At 46.4% G+C, this 24,837-nt stretch overlaps 1 protein-coding gene across 2 annotated transcripts in view; it reads left to right on the top strand.

The window, feature by feature from the left end:
* The window catches only part of SHISA9 (shisa family member 9), a 270,054-nt gene extending 246,507 nt beyond the window's left edge, over positions 1 to 23,547 (top strand). The window contains exons 4-5 of one of the 2 annotated variants that reach the window (XM_032836277.1): positions 5,045 to 5,092; positions 22,503 to 23,547. In XM_032836277.1, coding sequence (XP_032692168.1) covers positions 5,045 to 5,092; positions 22,503 to 22,882 — 428 coding nt within the window. In that variant the 3' untranslated portion in view covers positions 22,883 to 23,547. The remainder of the gene's footprint in view (positions 1 to 5,044; positions 5,093 to 22,502) is intronic. The other variant, XM_032836278.1, reaches the window with a different exon arrangement.
* Positions 23,548 to 24,837: the final 1,290 nt, after the last annotated feature.

Genomic DNA, 24,837 nt, shown 5'->3' with positions numbered 1-24,837 from the left:
TTTTACAGGGATCCTGTACCTTGCAAATGTCTGCAGGGCACTAAGAATTAAATTTGCAGTGTGAAAATATATCTTACCCTCCTTAAGTAACCCTTTCTTCCCCCAAAGGGAGAACTTGTGAAATGTTTGCTGAATGAATGAATGAGCTTGTCTTCATAATGGATCAAATAAGAGCTTAGTTGTAAGGAACCCCTAATCTTCTAGAAAATTCTGAAGGATCTTATTTAGAAAACCCTCCTCGATCCTGGGTATGGCTGACGTGCCTCTCCTCTTCTCTGTCCTTCTCTGACTGTCGCGGGTGTTCACGAACTTTATCTGAGTCACTGATGGTCTTGTGACTCCTAGTGAATGGAGGTCCAGTGGGACTGCCTGATCCAGTGGCCTACCCAGGTGTCCAGCATCTGCCTGCACAAATGAAATGCAAATCCCATAATAAATGTTCTTTGAAGCGTTCTTTATTAAGGCATAATTCACACCATGATGTGTGTGTGGATGATGAAATGCATTTCATTAGTGAAATCATTACCACCGGGGAGAGTCGTTTAAAAAATTGTTTGCCGTTGAAAGCTCAGCAGCCTCTGATAACCAGACCCGTTTTCCAAAAATTTCCAGTAAATAGAGCCTTGGACAGCCTTTAGGGTTAGCTGCCAAGTTCAAAAATACCCCCGCAAAATAAATTTCTCTTGGCGGCTTTAATATCCAGAACATGGGGTAGTTTGAGCCAGTCACTGAGACCCTCTGACCTCAGCTTCTTCAAGTGAAAAATGAGGAATGAAAAATGAGAAAATTTGAAAATAGAAGATGAAACAATACCACTCATTCTGGTTATTAGAGTACCTGTGGGCCATTAGATATGTCCCGTCCATTCACCGCCAACCCAGAGAGAAAAGGATGGTGACTGTTGGTTTGGTTCGGTTTATTTTATTTTAGTTGCTTATTGAAATCACACTCATTCATGTTTGAAGAAAGCTCCTTTCTCTCTACGATTCAGGGATACAGCATGTGACTGAAGAATGGTCTTTGTTCCCAAGGGGTTCACTGTCCAATTGCCAGTAACAGGTTAGCACACACTAGAGAAATGTCAGACGCTAAACTTCGTCAGACTCTGTACAAACAGATGTGTCTCATTCATTCATTCATCCATTCATTCTTCAGACATTTAATCTGGTGTCCCTTGATTGTAGGTCCCATCGAGGCATGAACCACGTCTGTCCCATTCATTAGTGCATCCCCAGAACCCACTAACGTGTGGGGACTTAATGAGTGTTCCCAGAGCATTATTTGTAAAATCAGGGAATAATAGTGTGTGAAGGGTACCACAGCAAGTCAGGAGCCTGAGATGATCAGCAAGATGTGGAATTGAGCACAGCCTCCGAGTTTAAGACCTCACTCGGACATTTGAATTTCATTCACCCAGACACTGAATCTTCATTCAGTGCCCTTGGATTGAAATTCAACTTGGAGAAACTGATTTATAAACAAAATTCCAAGCATTCTGGGATTCTCAAATAACAAGCTTGATCCCTTTAGGGGAATTTCCCTCCTTTAGGAAAAGTGACTCCATGGAGAAACTTGAATTCATTCATTCATTCAACAGTACTTTTCAAACACAGAGTAATTTCAGAGATTACTTAATATCCTGAGGTCTTAGTTTCTCCCTCGGTAAAATGAAGATAATAAAAGTAGACAGATAATGCTTTGTTGGGAATATTTAATGATACAGTGTGCACAGAACATGCTTAGCCTGACACACAGTCAACCCTCAGTAAATGCGGCCACATATGAAAGTCTTCAGACCGGAGTTGTTTGTTGGCCATATTTTTCCTTGAATCTCCAATTGCTCAGCCATCATTTTGGGGGAGGGACAGTTTATCCCAGTTTGATGGGAAAGACAGGCAAGGAAGCCAAATCACACTGAGGATCTGATAAAACAAACAAGCGAGTGAGCAAGCAGCAAATGACTTTTCTGAGCTGTCCTAAGGACCTGCAGTCAGCCAGACCTCTTCACTGCCCCATCGTTAGCCTGAACTGTGAAGAGCCATATGGCTTCTACAGTCTATCACAAAAAGCCTCAGTTTCATCCAACTGACTCTCCTTCCTAAGTCAGAAACGAGGCTTTAATCTTTTTAGACATATCTTCCACTCAGATTGAAAATAAGAAGTGTGTGTGAGAGATTGAGGCGAAATATAACCTGAAAATTCAATTAAGCCCATGCCTTGCCTGGCTTGAGCCACCCGTGTGAGGGGTAGTTATGATGTGAGAACCCATTTTGTGGTTCCTCAAAAGTCAATGTTGACAAGACAGGGGGGTTTGGGAAAATGTCCTCCAGGCTTACCTGATGGCTCAGGGAGGGGTGGCTCCCGCCTCCAGAGCTGGAAAAAGCCCCTGCAAACCCAAGATCGCCCACATGTTGGCACTTACCTCCTCTTGGCCCCAAGTTCAGTTTTTTTTCCCCTCTAGGCATCTAAAAGTTAAACTCCTGACCACGTCCCGCTTAGATGCTTCGGTGAGGCCTAGCTACTCAAAGAGAGAAAGACACAGGGCATCCTTGCATTATCAATCAAATGCTATGGTGCCTTCATTTTTACATTAAAATTTTAATAAAGAAAATATTTTTTTTGCTCATGCTATTTGACAGACAACGGACGATTTTGCCAGAACCATGTTACAGTTTCCAATGGCCCTGTTTAGAACCACAGCACGGCACTCCAATATAGCAGGAGCTCCCTCTTCCATCTTGCCGTGGGATTCACTTGTGAAAATCCTGAGTGATTCATGAGGGCCTCCGTCATGGATTGACTTCTGCTAGTTTAATCTTTTTCCTTAAGTTGTGGCAGGAAGAGGGTTAACATTATTGAATTCTCAAAACACTCTACCTTTGAGGGAGGTCTTGGTCCCATTCTTGCAGATGGTGAAACTAAGGCTCAGCAGTTTTCCCAGGGTCACCCATCCAGCAAATGGAAGAGCCAAGAGTCACATTCAGGATTGCCTGGTTCAGAACCCTGTGTTCTTTCCGTTAAATGATTCTATCTTCCAGAGAACAATTTCTGACATCAGGTTATAACCAGGCAAAAAATTGGCAGTACCATTCCTCCATTTCTTGGAGGGAAGGCTTACTAAAATACTGCTTTTCTTTGCTTGAAGTTGAAAGTTTTCCCATGGTTGCCGAGTCTAATCAGTTTACCATCCATAAGTTATAACTTACATGTGATGAAATAATGCAGATCATAATTTTACAAGAGTGTGATTGTTGAAATATACATGCCCTAGGATAACTGACATCCCAGTAAGGATAAGAAGTATTTCATCACCCAGAAAGTTCCCTCATGTTCCTTTCCTCTCAGTGCCTTAGATCCATCCCCTTTTACTGTTTAATTGTTCACCCAGCAGATTTTTCTGTAATGTCCACTAGTGGCACCAGGCATAGTGTGACGTTAAGTATATATGTGGAAGCTTGTGTGCCATCTGATTAGGTGTCCTTATTTTCAGTGGATTTATGAAGGAAAACTTGTTAGTGCCTTGCCACAGCTAAGCCCTGTCTTGGGTAGTGGGGGCAGGGTTGGCCACGGCATGGGCATGGTTCCTGCCTTCAAGTGATGAACTTGACTTGGGAGTAAGATGGCCTCTTTGGCCTCAGTGAATCAGTGACTCCATCAGGCTTGTATCCATCCGCACAGGAAGATTTGGGGCCGCATCACTATTTCCAGATGTCCATGATCCTGGCTCAGAGGGAGAAGAAATATCCAGTCATCCCAGGCGGGTCTCACTTAATTTTAACTTTGTCACTATCCTGTCCCGTCATTTCCCCTCTGTTGTGAGTGATGAGGGTGTTGAGTTCATATCCGCAGGGGGAATGTGGCAATTTGAGCGTCCTCTGGCATGCCTGGGAGGCCAACCGGAAATGTTTAAATGAGGCCGGATCTGTGCTCTGTAATCATTTAGATCACACAGAATGTTCCCTGTGACTCCTCTCAGCTGGCAGCCTGATCTCTCTGGAAATTGTGCAGAAATGCTGAGGACTTGGGCTTTCCAGGTAGATTCCCGAAAAAGGAAAGGGGAGCTAGTGGCTCTCGCTGATTGGCTAGGCCTCCAGCCAATGGGCAGAGGTTGCTGCATGGACACCTGGGTGGGTTTGCCCCGCTTTGAGTAAAAGCCAGTCTTACCGAGAAGGCCTATCAAAGACAGGGCTAGGTAGGGTGCAGTCATCACCCTTCTTACCATCTTTGACTTTAGGAAAGGGACCACCAGGGGGGATCTGCTAATAATGTGTGATCCCCAAGGGCTCATTCAGTGCTCTTGAAATGAAATTCAAGAAGAATTTTGAATTTTGGAGAAACTGATTTATAAACAAAATTCCAAGCATTCTGGGATTCTCAAATAACAAGCTTGATCCCTTTAGCATTTAGGGGAATTTCCCTCCATTAGGAAAAGTGACTCCATGGAGAAACTTGAATTCATTCATTCATTCAACAGTACTTTTCAAACACAGAGTATATATGAGGACAGCCCCTACCCCTTGGGGACCTGCCACCCAGCATATAAAGTTGCAGTTCGCAGAGACTGCCCCAACCTTGGGTTTGGAGCTCATAATTCTCTCCCCACCCTCTCCCCACCTCCACCAACCCTTTTGAGGAAAGGGAGTGTGCCAAAAACAGGATCAAAATGTCTCTCTTGTCAGCAGAGTGTTGTCCTTGGCCAAAGTGAGGTCAGGCAACTCAAATTTTCCTTTCTTTCTTAGAGGGTTGAAATTCAGAGCCAGATCCCTGCCTAAGAAATCTCTACCTAACATAACTGAAAACATCTAGGCCTCTTTCAGGGGACTTCTGACCCTCTGTTGGGCGTTATCCCGATACCGCTGCATGGCTTTGCAGGAGGAGGTGCGCGTGCGCAGATCCACATTTGCACATTTGGTCTCTCGCCCGTCCCCCGGGGCCCCGTGGAGGCTGCAGCTGGGGCTGCCAGCAGCGGCACCTGGGGGTGAGGGCGCAGCGGACATGGGAAGCCGGCCAGCAGATCAGCATCTCTCGATTGTTATTTTTTTAGGAAGTTCTGATGGTGACTGGGCAGTGGCGACACTTAAGTCACCAAAAGGTACTGTACAGCTTTTTCTAGCTCTTTCGTCCAGGTGTTGTCAGATTTGACACTGATCAGTGGAGGCACAAAGAGTCCTGGTGTTTGTGTGTGACTTGGTGCCACACAGGTGTCCCCGTTGGGTGACCCTGCAAGTCCGTCCAAGTTCCAGCATGTAGGTGTTTGTGTGTGTGTGTGTGTGTGTGTGTGTGTGTGTGGCGTATCTGTGCTCGGGGCTGTTGTTGAAGAATATGGTACCCCCTCATTTCTCAGTATTCACTGCCTGAAGGAAAATGTCACTATCAGACACCATCCCAGGTAAGACATCCAGGAAATGGTTTTTCTCAGAAAGCAGCACAAACAGAACAGTAAAACCCAAGGTAAATGAATGCAGGGGAGAAAACCACAACTTCTGAGGGAGAGAGAAACCCGAGTTGGGTTATTGGCTCAGGGTCTCATGAACCATTAGCCTTGTCACTGTTTTCGACTTTCCCCAGGCAGTACAGTGAGCATCGGATGCTAAGAAGTCTGGTCAGGTTGTCTGTGAATTAACCAGCCGGTTCCTGGACCAGAAGGTAGCTAGAATCTCTGTACGCCCTACCGTGTGCCAGAGTGCTGGACCTTGATATCATGTTGTCATTAAATTCTCTGATGACCCAGCTGGGCAGGCCGTGACCTTGAACTTGGGAAAGTAGAAGGTCTCACAGGGCTCTAGGCAGGACTATTTCTACATTCTCGGAAGTTGGAGGTGGGTGGGTGGCCTCGAGGTGGGGCCACCCACTGGGAGGCTCCTGCGGTCACCCAGGTGGTCAGTGACCTGAGCTGTGGTGGGTGGAAGATGGAGAGGAGAAAATGGAGTGGAAGGACAAGTAAGAAAGAGACTGTAGAAGGTCGTGAGTGAGTGCCTGTGAGCGGGGCGGAGGGAACAGTGTGCCCTCGGTGGTTCCAACATCTTGGCTGCTTAGTACCATCAGCCTCCCCTGGAGGGTTGTTAAAACCCAGATTCCTGGGTCTCATCCCAGAGCTTCTGATTCCTGGGACCTTGGGTGGGGATCTGAGGGGTTGTGTTGCTAACAGTTTCTATGGCGATGCTGCTGGTCTGGGGACCACACTCTGAAGACCACTGCCCTAGAGAAATCTTGCTGGGAAGCTGACACCCTCTGATTAGGTCTCCAGGGCTCTTTCTGGGGGCTGAGGTTTCTGAAGAGGGGAGTCTGACCAGGTCCCAGACCCTCAGAAGCAACCTGAGCTCTGAGGGGAGCATGGGAAGGAAGGGGACTCATTGTACTCCCGCACCCAGAGAGAGAGCTGTAGACCCACGTGTCTGTAGAGGATCCCTTGACTACCCTGTTGTTGCCTTGAGAGAGGGAGATTTTTGGGTCTTGCATTAGATAATAACTGTTCACATGTCAACATCCATTTTTAGAAATGAAAACAATTTGGAACATGACAGACCTACTAATTTGAGGCATAAACTTTTTTTTCTCTCCCCTGTGAAAAACAAAGCCATTATGATTCCCGTGACAACGTTTGGAGGCAGTCAGCACCCCTGTCCTTATATCAGCTTATTGTTGTCTGATGCATTTAGAAAATATTTCGGGACAGGGCAAAGGCAAGGGCTTAGAAGCGGTTTTTCTACCCAAACCGGGCTAATTTCACCTGTCCTGTTAAAAGTGTCTGTATTTATCAGGCCTTGTCTGGGGAGGAGGAGGGTCCCAAGGATGGCCAGGCCCAGGTTCCTCTGGAGTCACTGATCTTTCTCTAGTCTTCCCCACCCAGCCTCCAGAGCTGGAGACTCCATGAGGCATGATAACAAGGTTGGGGCTTTCGGACCGCCCCTGCCTCCCACACCCTGCCACCTTCTCGAAAGGGAGACACATGCAGGCTGTGACAGGCTTAGCCTCAGACACACCTAGGTTGCAATCACGTTCTCCTTGTTGGATCTTCTCAAGACCCTCAGAAAGTCAGCCAACCCCTCTGAGCCCCTGTTTTCTGATCTACAAAATGGGGACAAAGGTATCATCTATCGCCTAGGTTGTTGTGAAGATGAGGTAATGTGTATAAGACATGTCACACTGCCTAGCGTTCGGGAAGTGATAACCACATGAAACCCATTACTGGTATCATTAGGACTATTACCAGGTGAGCGAATGAAAGGCTCTGGAAAATCTCGTGCTAACAAAAAGCGTCAGACTCTAACATCATTTCCCACACACTTTGGATGTCTGATCTCTTTTCTCTTCAGGAAAACCAGTTAACAGCTTAACATCCAGGGGCACGAAGGTTGCTAGGAACCCGTTCTGGGAACATAGGGCAGGATCGGAGGAGTAGGCAGAGGGATGGGTGCCACCTGGGGAGGTTGGTGAAGGAAGGGGTAGCTGCCAAGGAGAAATGGCAAGGTCTCTGAAGATGAGGGTTTCCTGTTTCCACCCTCATTGCGTCTGACTCCCTTGGTTGGTGAAACGAGTCTGCCAGGGTGGGAAATGGCAAACATCACACCCCCGTTGGCACTGTTCATTTTTCTCTACCTGAGGTTTCCCCATGCACGCCGCCCCCTAGTGGCCCCTCCTGCTGCTCTGCCCATACCCAGCCTTGGAAGCAATAATCCTGGAGTTATCCCCAATAACTCTTGGAAACCCCTCCCAGGAAAGCACCACTACCTCGAGCCCAGTGGACTCTCCTAAGAGGTGCGAAGCCATCCATGTCTTTTGAAACCTGGTCATTTTGCAAAATGAATCTTTGAACCTAACCTGTCGCTTCATCCAGTGCTATGTTGGAGCAGTGAACTTGGGGGAAACTGTCAGTACAGGACTGATATGATCACGATGGCTTAGATCAGAAGCAGACCATGTGCTCTTGTACGAGCCGCTCACATGCCCTGAACTCCCATTTCTACCGTTTCCAAAACAACAGCCGTGAAAATCCATGCTCCATGGTGTTTGGGGGAGTAACATTAGGAGAATATAAGTAATATACCTAATGACAGTGAGGAAAATACCCTTTATCCAACCCTTCTGCTCTTCTGAATGAGGGAACCTAGTTCCCTGAGATAAATGAGGTTGCCCAAAGTCATACAGGACAATTACCTCAGACCTGGAACCAGGACCCAATCTCCAAAGAATGGCTCACAGACCACTCAGAGTCACTGGCCATGCTCAATACTAATGAAAATCCTGGGCCCACATACTGCAGACAAACTGGGACCACTGGACGTGGGGTCTCAACATTTTCTAGTTTTTCATTTTTTTAACTGAAACTTCCGGATAATTCTCTATATACTAATGTTTGGACCTACCTTTTCCAAGACCCAATCCCTAGACATGATTTGCCCTAGAACACCAATTTCACATGCCAGCATTCTTCCAAACATGAGTATTTTTGCTGTTTGCTGAAATAAAACTGTTTTCTTAGTCAAGGGTTTGAGCTGGAGCCACAGCTGGAAAGTAGGAACATTGAAGGTGACAGTCTTGGATTTGGTGTCCCTCCCTGACACTTAAAGCTGTGGCAGAGAAATGTGGCAGCCAAATTACTCAGTATCTCTGGGCCTTAATTCCTCTGGTCACACAGAGGAGATGGTTTTGCCTTGTCACCTATGTTTAAGACAGTTTGCATGAGACAACGTCAATGAAATGGGTAAGAACATCTCGTACACACTAGGTACTCAGTAAATTCTAGTTCTTTCTTTTGTCTAAGATCATTGATGTAACTCAGTAATAAATGTTCATACAAGAGATGCTACAGAAGGCAAAAGGCAGGAGACAGTATATAATTTGGGTGGCCATTCTGTCAGAGTGCACACATTTTGGATAAGAACCTACCTAAAGGCAACCTTAAAACATTACTTCATGAAACTCAGCCTTTTCCAATGTTCTGATTTGGGTTATTGGTTTGCTGGTGAGCAGGAGAGTGCAGAGCAGGTGGACGATATGGAGGGTTTTTTTTTTTTTTTAATAAAAATCAAATCCCACCAGCTCCTGAGGTTGGCCTCTTTTAAAAAACACACAGTGAGCACTGGAGTTTTGATGAGCTTCTTTGGGAACCCATAGGGCATGGAGGAGAGTCTCTGCTTGCAGGAAAATGCCATTGTGTAAGATTCAATAAACATTTTTCTGCTTTGAAAATATGCCCCTCTGATGCTAAGCCACCTAGATCTTTTTTTTTTTTTTTTTAAGATCTTCATTTCAAACTTCCCTAGCACCTTGCATGGTGCCCTCAGCACATAGTAGACACTCAGTATGGATTTTATTAATAAGTTGTTGAGTGAAGTTGGGCATAACATTTGAAGGGAATCCTGTGGTCTTGTCTGAAGAAGCACTGGGAAATAGAAAAATTAACCAGATGAAAGTCGAGAGATCTGTGTCCTAGATCCAGTGCTGCTTCTACCCAGCTGGCGGTACTTGAGCCCATGCCTTTAGTTGTCTCTCTTGTAGAATGGGAGGTTGGGGATCATTGATCTCTTTGGTGCTCCCATCTCTATAACTGAAGATCCCAGGCTTTGTTCTGATTGACTTGCCTTGTCATGTGCCCATCTCTGAACAAATTGTTACAGTGAGGGCAATGGAATGAGTTGGTTGTAGTCCGTGGGGAATGGCTGAGGGGTGAGAGAGTGGAGGCGTGTGTCATCCAAACCACCTGGATTAAGAGTAGGAGACAGGTGGATTCCCCAGTAGAAAATGGGGGCTCTTCCTGGAAGTAGGGTGAGTCAGTGATGGGTGTTTGTATAGTAGTCTTTCCACAAAAATGCTGTGTAACAAGTGGCCCCAAATCTTGTGGTTTAACATTCACTTGGCAGCATTTACTGAGACCAGGGTCTGTGCTGATGCTGGAGATTCTTCTAGTCTCAGCTGAGTTGACTCATGTATCTGAGAGTTGGCTGAAGGTTGGCTGATCCGGGCTGGTTTTAGCTGGAATGACTTGGGTGACTTGGCTCTGCTCCAGGTGTCTTTCATCCTCAGAGAGGGCAGCCCAGACATCGTGTGGTAATGACACTGGTGCAAAAGAAGGACCCCAAACCAGCAAGCACTTCTTCAAACTTCTGTTATGTCATGTTGGCTAACATTCATTAGTCACATGGATGAATTCAGAATCCAGTGGAGGGGGGCGGAGATTTTCCTCTGTTGGGGTGAGTTTCAAAGTCGCATTCGAAGAACGTGGATACAGGGAAAGGTGAAGAATTGAGGTCATTCATGCATGATTCTAACTTAGGATCCCAAATGTCACAATTATCTGCTTCGAGATGATCCTTTGCTATAGCAAATTGGAAGGAAGTACATAGGATCAAGGATAATTAACCTTTATCTGCTTCATTAAAAAAACAAACAAAAAACAGGTGTATAGAATTTAATCAGAGGGGAGGTCGATCTGAAGGCAGATCACAGAAGGATCCTTTGAAAAGAATGATCACCATCTGCGGAGCAGCGATGCAGGATGCATGGAAGGGTGGTGAATATATGCATGGTTTCCATCCAGAACCCTTCTGTGTGGGGGGCTCTGCAGTCAGCCATGGCTGGGGCATGAGTCTGTCCATCTTTGTTCAGCAGCCTCTCCGAAAGAGGTGACTGCATAGCACGGCTGCCTAAGGGAAGAGACAAAAGACCTGCAGGATTAGAGCCCTCTCAGCAACAGGACAATCACAGAGGGTTCCCGGAGTCACAGCCAAGGGGCTCGTGGCACAGCCTGGAGAGCTTTGGTGCAAAAACCAAGCCAGGCAATATTTCAGAATCCTCTCCAACAAAGACAGTGGGAGCCCTCAGGGTTAAGACAAGAAAGATCCAGGCTTCTGGACTCCCCTTAACAATTTTCTTTCTTAGAGAGATAGGACTTCAAAGAAGACATGAAGCCCAACAGGGAGAACCTGGAGCCCGAGCTTCATTCATTAGGACCTGGTTCAAATGTGACTCCCCCTGCTTGTGTCTCTTCAGCAAGGCCCAGAACCTGCCAGAACAGGGCTAATTCATCATAAAGACAAATCTTCCCATCTCCTCCCCTGGCTCTCTCCTGTTGGAGAAATTAGGCTTTTTTCCTGCCTTTCTTGTTTCTGCCTGCTGAGACCGTTTCAGGAACCTGCACTAACTTTAGAGAATGTATTTTAAAAGAAGAAATACCTGGGTATTTTTTTTTTTAAAACGTGAACTGTCCCCCCATTTACTTTTAATTCAGCTTGTGAAGGAGGAAAAAAAAAAAAAAAAAAAAGTGGAGACCCAGAAAATATTCCTGTATAGGCAAAAAGCAAATACTGTCCTACTGAACCAAAGGCCCCATAAATACAGTGGGTTGAGAGAAAGAAGTATATCTCTCTGTTACAGTCTCCAGAGGAAGTGGTAGAGGTTGGTGGGGCAGCTCTACTCCAAACTGTCACTCGGGAGCCCAGGCTCCTTGAACACTGTTTCTCTACCACCCTCTACAGGACTGTCCTCATTTGCATTGTTACAGTTAGCTGCTGTCATAGCCAATGGGAAGGGGGAAAAGAGGACATGCAGGGCAAGCGATTTCCTTTTAAGCAAGTCAGGTGAAGTGAAAATTGGATGCATCATTTTTGCTAACATACCACTGGCAAGACATGGGCCACATGGCCAAATTTAGCTCCCAAGAAGGCTGGGGAAATCTAGTTTGGAGCTGGGTGGCCATGTGCCCGAGAGAAGAAGGTAGAAAGAGATTTGGGAGGCAAGTGGCCATGTGCTATGTCTTCCCAGGTGGGAGTGTGCATTTAGGGAGCCCTTCCATGCTCCATGCGTGTAATGGTTTGTGCTTTTACCTGCCATATCTCCTTGACTTCTGCATTGCACCTCTCAAAGTCGATCTTATTATCTTCATGTGATTTTCTTCTCCTTTCTAACAATGGCAGCAATAACAGCTACCATCCGTTGAATACCAACTGTGCGGCAGGGCCATTGGTGCTGGACACGATTCTCTTCGGTACCTCAACCCCTTGCCACCCAACCGTTGTTGTTTGATTCTGAATTTTATTGGTAAAAGTTAGAGAGTTCCAGTAACTTGCTCAAGGTCTCCAGCTTGTAAGCAGAAGAGCTGGGATCTGAACTCACATCCATCTTCACCTAGAAATTAGGGTCTTTCCACCATATCATAAAGAACTTACAGTCAACACAAATCAGGTGAGCGTTCTTGCAGACATCCTTATGTACTGCATGAACCTGATGCACAGCAGCCTTCAAGCTCTGACCTCATTAATCCTTCTTTCCTTCTCTCATTAATCCTTCTAATTCCTGGAACTTACTGCTGAAGCCTTGTCTTTTGTGACTCGGGGCTCTGCTATGGCTGTTGAGAGCCCAGTGTAGGATTCAAAACCAACACTTTGGCTCTTCGTCATCGCTGAAAGTGATTGCTGCCCTCTGGGTGGTCGGGAATGGGATCGTAGAAGCACAGGGAAAAGAAATATTAGTTAATATCTCAAACGATCCCACTACATTGTCATGGAGCGAATCAGTGTGATGAGCTCAAGCAACATCTGCCTCGTGGGCTTGGGTGGAGTGGGGGGCCAGCTGCGTGAGACAGTATGTGTCAAGCACTTGGTGGCGTCTTCTCTCAGTTCTGTGAGAAGCGGATGGCTCTTTGTCCAGCGCAACTCTGGGACAGGTTGGTGCCTGGCCAGCACTCCAGCCAAAGTCAGTGCCCCTTAGAGATGCCAAGACCCATGCACCTAGTAATGCAGCAGCCAACCTGAATGCTGGAAGAGCCACAGCCTGGCAGAGTGTGTCGCATGTCACCCCCAGCTCCCTCCTCCTCACTAAAGAAGAAAAAGGGTTTGCCTTAGGAGAGAATCTGGGGCTCTGTTAAAACTTCCGGTTGTGATATTTGGACATTTCCTCTTGAGAATCTGATCCTTACATGTGCACCCCAGTCCCTGAGAGGAGGAATCAGGAAAAGTGGTTTCTCTGCATAATTCTCACTCTGCCCTCCGTCTTCCTTAGTTTTGGGGGGATATTTTCCTGAAGATAAAATCTTGTTAAGGAAACAAGACTATTCTTCTATGAGGCAGGCTCGTGGTTAGCAAAACGGTGAGTGTCGTAGCCATAAATTCACAGATTCCAGGATACCCAGAACTGGGCCTGGTATTCTGGGTTCAGATCCCAGTGCCATCGCTTGAACAAGTTGCCAAAGCTCTGTAGACTCAGTTTCCCCATTTATAAAATGAGATCCAAGAGTGGCCTCTATCTCGGTAGGATATTGAGAACATTAAAGGGGTGAACAGGGGGCCTGGGTGGAGCAGTCGTTAGTGTTGACTCTTGGTTGCAGCTCAGGTCATGATCTCAGGGACCTGGAATTGAGCGCTGTGTTGGGTTATGCGTTCAGTAGGGAGTGTGCTTGGGATTCTCTCTCTCCCTCTCCCTCTGCCCCTCCCTACTTCTCTCTCTCTCTGTAAAATAAACAAATAAAAAAATTTTTTTTTAAAAAGGGATAATAAATTCCCTAGCCAAGTATCTAGAACAGCATGTACTTAATAAAGATGAGCTCTTACTCAGTTTACCACTGGGGGACATGGGAGGGAGACCAGACTTGTCCTGTATTCCCACAGTCTCTAACCAGTCCCTGCCTTCTTCACTCAGCTGCCTCCTGCCTCCCTGAATTCACTGCTGCAGAACGGTCATGCGTCTGCAAGGCTATGGCCAGGGATATGGAGCTGGGCAGCAAGCAGGTTCTCCTGCCCCAGAAATAAGGGAAACTTAACCCCTGCTTTAGTCCTGCGATTCCTGTAAAGCACAAGGCACAAGTCATTCAGACTTCTGTGATATGGACCATGTATTTGCATTCTCCAGAGAAACTGAACTGTGTACACACACACACACACACACACACACACACGCACATGCATCCCATTATTTATATATATTCATATGTATCACATATAGATAATAGGATATATATACCATTGGTTTGGTTGAAGCAAATCCCCATAATAAATCTTTCAGATATGTGTATGTGAATGTGGTGAAAAGTCATATGTATGCATAATAAGATATCTATATATATGTGAAAGGAGATTTATTATGGGGAATTGGTTCGTGTGATTATGAAGGCTGAGAAGTCCCATGATCTATTGCCTGCAAGCTAGAAATTCAAGAGAGCCAGTGCTGTGATTCCAGTCCAAGTCTGAACACTTGAGAACCAGCAGAGCCCATGGGGTAAATCCCAGTTGAGGAGCAGAGGACCAGTGTCCCACCCAGGGGATGGGACAGCAGGCAGGAAGGAAGGGCATGGACCCCTCCTTCCTCTGATTTTTGTGGCATTTGGTCCTTCATCAAATTAGATAATTCCTACCTACATGGGGGAGGGCAACCTACGGAGTATACCAGTTCAAATGCAAACCTTCACAGACACATCCAGAAATAATATTTAATGCAGACAGCTGGTGGGCCCATTCTGGTTGACACATAAAATTCACCATCACAGAACAGATGACCAGAACATGAAACATTCTGCCCATTGCTAATATTTTAGAGACTGTTGTTGGAATCTGAAATATTTCCAGTGCTTTCCTGCCTTCATCAAATGCGTTATTGTACCCCTACTGTGTGCCAGGCACTGGGTGAAGTGTTGGAGATACACTAGTGAGCAGAGCTGATACGGCCGCTACCCTAGTCGGAGCTTATATTCTAGCCAAAGGAGGCAGACAATACCGAAGTAACTAAAAAAGATAATTTCATGAAATGATACAGGCCAAGAGTATAGTAAAATGGGGAGAAGTGATGAGAACAGTTGGGGGTGGGCAGGGCTCTCTTTTGACTGACTCATCAAGAGGGGTTTTCTGAGGAAGTGACCTTTGCTTAGAGAACCAAATGACAAGAAGGATCTTGACATGCTGAAAAGCGTTGTGTATTCAGGAACAGAAAGGAATCCTGTGTGTACTGAGTTAAAGAGTATCCCTCCAGGGGTGCCTGGGTGGCTCAGTTGGTTAAGCCACTGCCCTCGCCTCAGGTCATGATCCTGGAGTCCAGGGATCAAGTCCCACATCGGGCTCCCAGCTCCGCAGGGAGTCTGCTTCTCCCTCTGACCTTCTCCCCTCTCGTGCTCTCTCTCACTCTCTTTCTCAAATAAATAAATCTTTTTTTTTTTTTTAAAGAGTATCCCTCCAAGTCCCTATCTACTCAGAACCTCAGAATGTGACCCCACTGGGAAATAAGGTCTTTGCAGATGTCATGAGTGAAGATAAGGTCATAATGGATTAAGGTGGGTCCCAATGCAATGACTGGGATCCTTATAAGAAAAGGGAAATTCGGACACATAGACCCACATAAAGAGGGTGGCCCAGTGGAGTCAGGGCTGATATTGGAATGAGGCAAAAGGCAAGGAGCGTGAAGGATTGCATTAACCACCAGAAGCTAGAAGAGGCAAGGAAGAATTTTCCCCTAGAGACCACAGAGGGAGCATGGCCCTGCTGACACTTTGATTTCAGACTTCTGGAATCTGTGAAAGAAAACATTTCTGTTGTTTCAAGCCACCCAGGTTGTGGTCATTTCTTATGGCAGCCCTGGGAAACTAATACACTCTGGGATGGGTTCATAACAAGCGGAGGAGATGAGGGTAGACAAACCATTGGGTCATGCAGACCTTGGGGCCGCTGCAGATAATTTGGATTTTATTCTTAAGCATAATGGAAAGATTTATCACTTGATTTCAACATACTCTTAGACCAAAAACAGGGACAAATGAGGAATGGTGAAAGTTTGAGTCGATCGGGGTATTGCTTACTGGGTTAGATTCATCACCTAAGACCCAAGAATATCACCGAGTGAGAACGAGCTGTAGGAACCCCTCCTTGAGATATCTTTGGCCCAGGGAAAGAAGGTAGGTGGGAGGCCACCTGCTGAGACCCTCAGATGTGCAGCTTGTTTCGAAAATTGGTTATTACCTTGACTCTCTCCCTTTCCACGGAAGTAAGGCTCCATCCCACCCTGCACCTGGACAAGTGTCTGCTGCTAATTAGGGGAGAGACAGATGGAACAAGGTACAGTTTAATTTTACAGCATTGGTTCCTTCAAGGCAATTAGGCTTATTGGAAGGAAAGCACCTTTTTCATTCTTTCTCCCTCTTTTCAAATGAAGAAAAATCAAACTGGAGAGGCCCAATGTTGTTGAAAGGCTCACACATCTGTTTCCTGGTCGGCTTGTCAGCCATCTGCCCACGAGGTATTGGGGCTGATTAGGTTAATGCATTTATTAATGGACCTTACAAGGCTGTTCAATGAATCTGTTATTTCTTTCACATGTTTTAATATACTGACAGGGACCACACTGCACAAAGCCAGGAGAGGCTGGGTGGGCATTTCTTCCTCCTCTTCTAGAGACAGAGGACGCCAAAAACACTGGAAAGAGAGTATCACGAACATTGCATTTCCTTGGTTATGGGATCGGTACATCCACCACCATCCACATTCATGTTATTGAAACCATCTCAAAAATCACTCTTTGAGGAACAATTTCGTGCCCCAGGCAACAAATCTTCGCCTGCTCTGTGCTTCTCTAAAACACCTCGGAGTCTAGTGGAGGGAAGATGGTCAGACAATAAAATAGCTATGAATGATAGAATCTTGCCTACTCAGCTTCAGATGGTCTACTGACCCCTTGCTTCTTCACTGTACCACACGGATATCCTTTCTGTTTCTCGAAGCCGCCACACTCCTTCCTGCCTCCGGGCTTTTGCAAATGCTGTTCTGTGTCAGTTATATACTGCTGCATAACAAAATCCCCCGAAGTTCAGCAGCTTAATAGAGCCACCATTTGTTGGACTCGTGAATGCAAATCAGCTGGCAGTTCTGGGTTGGGCCAGATTAGGTGTTCCCAGCCTACTCGGTTTCTAGAGTCAGCCGGCAGGTCAGTTGATGGCTGTATGGTCTAGGATGGCCTCACCCAGTATCTGGCAAATAGCAGCCTGTTGGCTGTGGTGAACATGGGCAACTGGTCTGAAGATTTCTCATCCTCCAGGAGGCTAACCTGAGCCTCCTTCCTCACATGGAGTCAGGAATCCAAGAGCCTGATAGCAGAAGCTGTAGAACTTATAAAAGCCCAGGTTCAGAATACACATACATCACTTCTGCTACAATCTGCTGGTCAAAGCCAGTCGCAAGTTCCAATTATATTTGAAGGGTAAGGAAAGACATTCTACCTCTTGATGGAAGGAAATGCAAAGTACTGTGGCCATTTTTTGCTATATGCCACCTGTTCCCTCACCTGGAATCCTACTTCTATTACTCTTACCTTCAGATGGCAGCTAAAGGCACATCCCAAGGGTGCCTTCCCTCATCATCCCAAAAACATCAAGTCCCTTTCTTAGGCTACTTCATAGGGTAAATGAGGCCAGCACACATGGTAGATACAGGGAAGGGAAAGGGGAAGGAAGAAAGGAGAGAAGGATTGTTGGCTTGGATGAATGCCTCCTTTGTGCTTCGCAAGTTGCCTGGCGCAGAGCGGGTGCTCAATAAATGTCATTGGATTCAATCCAGTTCTTTCATAAGCCAGGAGACAGACAAAATATGTATTGAATAGTTAGTGCATTCCAGAATTGTGCTTTGTAGCTTATATATCTCGTACAATTTATTCCTCACAACAAATCTGAAGTAGCTTGTGTTATCCCCACTTCACACCAAAGGAAATAAAACTGTAAGAGGTTAAGTGATATTTCTGAGATCTCAGAAGCTCAGGTCTGGCTGATTCCAGGGCCCCCAGAGTTTTCTGTTCACCCTACTCTTGCCCCAAGTACCAAACACTTTGTATGATCAGGGTGTCCCCAATGCCAGGCTCACTAAGAGACCAAGTTAGGGCGGTTGCGGAGGAGATCGTAGATTCGCTGTTTGGGCCTTCATGACTCCTCTTCATGAAGGTTTCTCCTTCTCCCTGCACTGATTTGGCAAGAGTTGAATGCCTCTGTGACTTCTTTTCTTTAGAACTTTTTGAGAAAATGCCACCTATCCCAGCTGTTGGAACATCTACTTCGTCATCAATGTTCTCAGTCTGTCAGACAGAGGAAACCTGGAGTACATCCTTTTCTCTGACCAGACCTTAGGCTAGTCCATTGTCTGGAAAGTGGAACATGAGAATGAATGATTCTGGATCACGACTGGGGCCGTAATAAGGATGAGTGAGACTTTTATAACAGACTCATGGGAAGAACAGGGGAAGGGAGCTTCCACTCTTATGATTGCTCTGATAGTCTATGTGTATTCATGATATTTTGCTCTTACATCCACTCACTGAATATTTATTATCTAATATCTGCCAGAAAGTATGCTGGACATTGTGTATGTGGTGATGGGCAGGAATCTGACCTGGCCTTGCCTTGTTGGGCAGCAGTGAGAGAGATAGAGAGTAATGAATGAATGAATGAATGCATTACCAAGTATAAAATGGCATCGACAATGGATGCCATGGAGAAAAGTCTATCCTGGTGGGATGTGATCTTGTTTGAGGTCCTCAAAGGTGGCATGAGGTGGCAGGAGAGAATAGGACTGAGATCGGAGGTCACTTACCTTTAGTTCTCTCGGAAGAGCTATGTGCTGGCATTGTGCTACCTGCCAGGTCTGTGCCTGTAGTCTCCGCTCTGGCTGCACATTAGAATCCCTTGGGTGGAGGAGTGCTTAAAAAAAAAAAAAAAGAATCTATGTCTGGGCCAGAGCTGCAGAGATTCTAACTGAATTGTTTGGGGGAGGAATCCAGGAATCTGAATGCTTTCAAAACTCCACCATGTGATTCCCAAGTCCTGCCAGGATTGAGAGCCCTACAGATGGAAAGATAAGGTTCATGCCTTCAAAGCTTCCAACATCTGGTTCTCAGACCATCTCAGAGATCCTAATATAAATATTCACAAGACCGGATAGTTCTTTATAGCACTTACCGTAGTTATACTGTTATGTAATCCGTGGGCTTATTTGGTCCCTACCTGTCCCCGCCTAATAGATGTCCACCCCATGAGGGCAAGGACCATGTCTGTCTCCTATTCTTCCTCATATTTCCACTGTCTGACCCATGGCCCGTGCCTCTGTGATGAATGACCGAATGAGCAAATTGCTTGAGGAGGTTTTGGTAGATGAGGGACGTGGTCAGTTTTGCATTTTAGAAATATGCCTTTGGCTGCAGTGTGGAGAATGGAGTGGGTGGAGGAGTGAGACTCCAGGCAGGGAGGCCTGTTTGGAGGCTGAAGTGGACCAATGTTCAAAATTGGGGGTGACGTGGAATAGGCTAGAGAAGCCTTTGTAGGCATAGCTGGAAGGACTGGGCGATTTAGCACTTGTGCTAGAGGGGAGAAGAGAGGGATGAGTCCGTGGATGCCACCATATTTCTGGCTTCAGTGACTAGAAAGTTGGTGTTTACATTTGAGGGATAAGGAAGGACCTGAAGGAGAACAGATCTTTGTAATGATGATGATGGGTTCAGTCTTGGCCACCTGGGAAATGCCAGTGAATCTGTCCTGGAGGTAACTGGATTCGTGTCCCCCCCCGAGTCCAAGGGGGAATATCCGGGTATGCTTCTGTTGAAACTTCATGGCATTAGAAACCTAGAACTTTCTTCTGGAAGGCAAGGGGATGGGCATCTAACATTGACTTGAATTTAACTCATGCCACTTCAAGCAATCACGGTATTTTTGGGAACGTGTGCTCTTCATATCTTTAGTAGCGGATTCCTTTTGACCCTCTGTATTTTCAGACAGCTTTAGAATTTAGGGAGAAGGGGACTTTCTCTTTAAAGATCACATGAGCCAGGGCTATTTACATTAATACGGGCAGAAACCCAACTTAACCAGTATTAAGCCTGGAAGGTTAATGTGTGGCTTCCTGGGGTGTTATGTTGAGGAGTCTGAGCCTCGGCCACAGCTGCCAAGACAGAGTGCTGTGATCAATGAGTAATGTCTGCCACGGACACAGAGGGGGCAAGTGGGACATATTTTTGTGCCCTTGGTCCGGAAACTGAAGCTTTTCCTCTATGGCCTTTGAAAAGCATCACATAATGTCTATTGGATTTAGGTCCACCCTGACTCAGCCACTAGCTGTGGGTAACTTTTGTTAATCATTTCATATGCCTGAGCTTGACAATTTCCTAATCTATCAAGCCGGGGTTAAGATCCCCATCCTTCCTCCTTCCTGTGGTTGTTGAAAGAATCAAATGGGAAAAGAAACATGGCACTTCTGTGAATGCACATACAGAGAAATTCACATGTGTAACAATGTGGGAAGTTGGAAGCATGGATGAAAAAGCAGCAAATATTTATCCTCTCCAAAGGGATGTAAGTTCAAAGGTTACTGCCAGGAAAGTAATTTTATTTTACCTATCTTACTTATTCTAAGTAATCTCTACACCCAATGTGGAACTCAAACTCAGGACCCCGAGATCAAGAGTCGCACGCTGTACCAACTGAGCCAGCCAGTCATCCCACTAAGAAATAAATTTTTAAAAGTGTAGAGGAGGGGCACCTGGGTGGCTCAGTGGGTTAAGCCTCTGCGCCTTCAGTTCAGGTCATGATCTCAGGGTCCTGGGATCGAGCCCCGCATCAGGCTCTCTGCTCAGCAGGGAGCCTGCTTCCCCCCACCCTTCTCTGCCTGCCTCTCTGCCTACTTGTGATCTCTCTGTCAAATAAATAAATAAAGTCTTTGAAAAAACAAAAGTGTAGAAGGGCTTACGATAAAAAGAATTTTAAGAAAACAAAATTTAAAAATCTCCTAAAATTATCAAATAAATGTATGAGGAAAGAAAGACAAAGGAAGGAGGGAAGGAAAGGGGAGGGAGGGATAAAGAAGGAAGGAAGGAGGAAGAGAATGAGGGGGTAAGATTAGAAAGAAAAAAAGAGAGGAGAAAGGGAGGGAGGTAGGAAGGGGGGAAGGAAGGAAGAAAGGAAGGAATCATAGTGCTGGAGACGATGTGGTGAAATGGTACAGAGATCTGTGTGACTCTTTTCTGGTGGAGTTGGCAATATGTATCAAAAACCTTGATAAGGTTTACACCCTCTGACCAAGTAATTCCACTTTAGGTCATTCATTTCCAGGCTGGCTAGTAAAGAGTTCAGGCTTTGTGGGCCGCTTGGTCTCCGGCATGTGTACCCAGGTCCACCACCGCAGAGCAGAAGCAGCCAGAGGCAGTAGGTGAGCGAGCAGGTAGGGCTGTGTTCTAGCAAATCTTTATTTACAGAAATAGGCAGCATCCGGATTTGGTCCAAGGGCTATAGTTCGTCATCACTGGATGTAGATGAAGAAAAATACTCTTGCGATTACTCTAAATTCAAAATTCTAAACAAGAAAAGAGCTCTAGTCTTGAAGGTTCTCATTTCCCCTTTATTTATGCCAGCAGCATATTGGCAAACTTGCCTGTTCGTCGATTGGAGGAGTGATTAATTTTAATAGTTTTACCCTATGAAATATTATGTAGGCATTAAAATGTTTTCTATTAGTGATTTATAACAACATGGAGAAATGCTTGATAGGATGTTATATGGAAATTAAACAGTGATTTATAATGATAATGACAATGATAGGGGCTAATACCTAAGTACTTTACACGCATCATATCATTTAACCCTTCGAACAACCCTCTGGGAAAATACCTCTCTATATATTTTTTATTGTAACTACTCTCCTTATGCAGAAACCAATGGTAATAAAAACTGAGAAGTTTCTTAACTTTTATTAAGTAGCCAAAGTCATGCTTCTGGGAGGTGGCAGGTTTGGGATTTGAACACAGGCCTGCTTAACTGCTAAAAGCAACCACACACATTAATAGAAATCCCAAATTGAACTCCAGTAACTGAGAAAACCAGAAGTGGATACAGCCAATATTGGTATCGGCAGTCTTGAATGGTGGGTGACAGACATGAATATTTCTCAAGATGTTCAGTATTTCCCCCTAACAAGAACGAACGCATGATTTTATTTTTTTTTTAAGATTTTATTTATTTATTTGACAGAGATCACAAGTAGGCAGAGAGGCAGGCAGAGAGAGGGAGGGAAGAAGACTCCCTGCTGAGCAGAAAGCCCAATGCGCGGGGGCTCCATCCCAGGACCCTGGGATCATGACCCGAGCCAAAGGCAGAGGTTTTAACCCACTGAGCTACCCAGGCACCCCCGAGCGCATGATTTTAATAATTAAGAATCTACAGCGGGGGTTTGTAAGAAAGCCAAGCCAGGGATGTACAATGCTAGGTGCCTTATGGTGGAGAAGTGTTTATTTGGGGGAGGGGGGATCTAGAGTTTCCGCTGGGGATGCCCTTTCCTCCCCGGTCCTGATCTTGCTTGTGAAAAGAACTTGACCCTCTTTCCTTCTGTCTTCCTTCCTTCTGTCCCAGATGGAGTTTCTAGTGTGTGTCTCGTTTGGACTGTTGGCTCACTTGGATGCTGTGCCGAGGTTGACTTGCCAATCCCTAACTGTCTCTCTCTCTCCTCTCTCTCTCTCCCTCTCTCTGCTCTCTCCTCCCCTTCTCCGTCCACCTTGGACAGCCGACAAGGTCAATGATGACTTCTCCTCCAAGCGACGGCACCTGGCCGAGCTGGCCGCCAAGGGGAACCTCCCTCTGCACCCCGTAAGAGTAGATGATGAGCCACGGGCCTTCAGCCCTGAGCACGGCCCTGCCAAGCAGAATGGACAGAAGTCCCGCACCAACAAGATGCCCCCACATCCCCTGGCCTACAACTCCACCACCAACTTCAAGGGCTGGGACCCCAACGAGCATTCCCTCCGGAGGCAGGCTTACGGTAACAAGGGCAAGCTTGGCGCCGCCGATTCGGGCTCCAGCGACCCCTTGGGGACTCGCACCCAGCACTACCCACCCCCACAGCCATACTTCATCACCAACAGCAAAACAGAAGTGACTGTCTGAGCTTTCACTACAGGGAGCATCCTGGAGACCATACTCAACTGAGAGAGGCAAAAAATACCCCCGGCCTACACCCTCCCTGTCCCCCCCGACCCGCTCTCCCACACCCCGACTCCCCACACCAACCAACAACAAACCTGCTGGTGACGTGAAATCACGCTTTTCTTGGGTCATGCCTAACACGTGTCAGCGTGCAGCTGAGCAAGATGGAAGCAGGGGTGTTCAGCAATACAGCAAAGGGGAAACTGAGGCACGGCTCTTTCGACTTCAGGCCCGAGGTGGCCAACTCACATGCGCACGTTGTGGGGCTAATTTTTTTTCTTTTCCTCCTGACTTAAAACTGAAATCCATGACAAAAGAAATTGAAAGTAGCACAACTTAGAGAAATTGCCCATTTGAGCACATCCGCCATTTACCATGTGCTGTCCGTTCTGGGATGAAAGAGCCAGGTTGGGGCAGGGGGAGCCCGAGAGTGGACATGAGAGGAGAGTGTGTTTAAGAGGAGGACTCACTGGGGAGGAAGCCGTGTACATCATAAGTGTTTTCTAATCCCAAGAAGTAGTGACATGGACACACAGTTTTGACAAGCGTGAGACAGTAACTGGACCCCAACCGTTCTACTTATAGTACTTTTCATATCGTCCATGTTGGAAGCAAAAAAAAAAAAACACACACACACACACACACACACTCAAACTCACAAAAAATAAATAGAACCCACCGACAGTGACGCGAAAGAAAGAGCATTTTAGAGAAGTCCCGTAAAGACCATGACCACGGACATGGGAAGGATAGTAGGCTTTTCCGGGTGGGGAGAGAGGGTCCAGAGAGTGTGAAATAACTTTTTTTTTTTCTTTAAAAAAAAAAAAAAAAGATAAATGATCACAAGCCCACTACAAAACAGACAAAAACAGCAAATCAGTTTTTGTCTAGAATCCTCGAGACTTAGGAAATGAACAATGACATCAGAACAACAACAGCAAATTCACGGTTGGAAAGTCAACAAGAGGTGAGAAGGGGACCCCGCATTTCCCACCTCGCCTCTGAGACAAGAAACAGACACTGAAACCAGTCCTCTCTTACCCGTCTCTCCCCAACCCCCCTCAGCCCGTTGCCGCCGCCGCTGCCGAATTTCAACTGCTTTGGACTGAAAATGTCATACGCGTGGGTGGTGCCTTCAATGTGTTACTGTTTGATGACAGTCTTGTTTCCCAAGTGCAACCTGTGTTCTTAGCCCCCCTCCCTCCTGTTTCCTGCAGTAATAGATGTCTCCTCCACCCCCCCCTTGTTGGTGAGCCCGCGCATCACACATTCTGAGGGGGCTGCTACCATGTCAGGGGAACCGAAAGACGAAGAACTCCCTGCCTCCCACCCTGTCACCCCCGGTCCTACTGTCATCCGGCGCCCCAAACCTCTCAAGCATTTCTGGGTCTCGTCATTCCCACGGCCCTCCAAGCCAGCCACCTCCCCAGATACTTCCACGGATTCCTCTCCCAGCCAGAATTCCCTGAGGTGGTTTTCAGATTCGTTCTCACAGCCCATGGCCCTTGGGCATCCCGACGAAGACCTTTTCCCTGACGCTTCTATTTGTTCCATGGAAGCCCAACAAGGAGAGTAAGAGAGAGAGGAGATTTTGATTTCAGGTGAGAAGTTTTCGACCAGTCCCTAATGGCCTTCACCAGTGGACTGGGACCCTCTTCTGGTGTCAGAAGCTGCACGTGGTGGCCCAAGAAGATCCAGAGGGTTCCCCGGGATGCCCAAGGGAGGCGTTCTGCCTCACCTGCCTCACCTCCAACATTATGGAAGCCAGGAAATCAGGGGCTTATTCTCCTTTTCATTCCCGGCCCCTCTGGGGACATTGACAATGCATGTTCTCTCTCCGGGTCTCAGTCTCCCATCTGAAACGTATGGAAATGGGGCTAGATCAAGCAAAACTTCTGCCCATTTCTTAAAACGCC

The sequence above is a fragment of the Lontra canadensis genome, unplaced genomic scaffold (genome assembly GCF_010015895.1).
Source record: "Lontra canadensis isolate GAN:19392208 unplaced genomic scaffold, GSC_riverotter_1.0 scaffold91, whole genome shotgun sequence".
Taxonomy (NCBI): Eukaryota; Metazoa; Chordata; class Mammalia; order Carnivora; family Mustelidae; genus Lontra; species Lontra canadensis.
The sequence above is the reverse complement of the archived record's forward strand: the minus strand, read 5'-3'. Positions and strand labels throughout refer to the sequence as shown.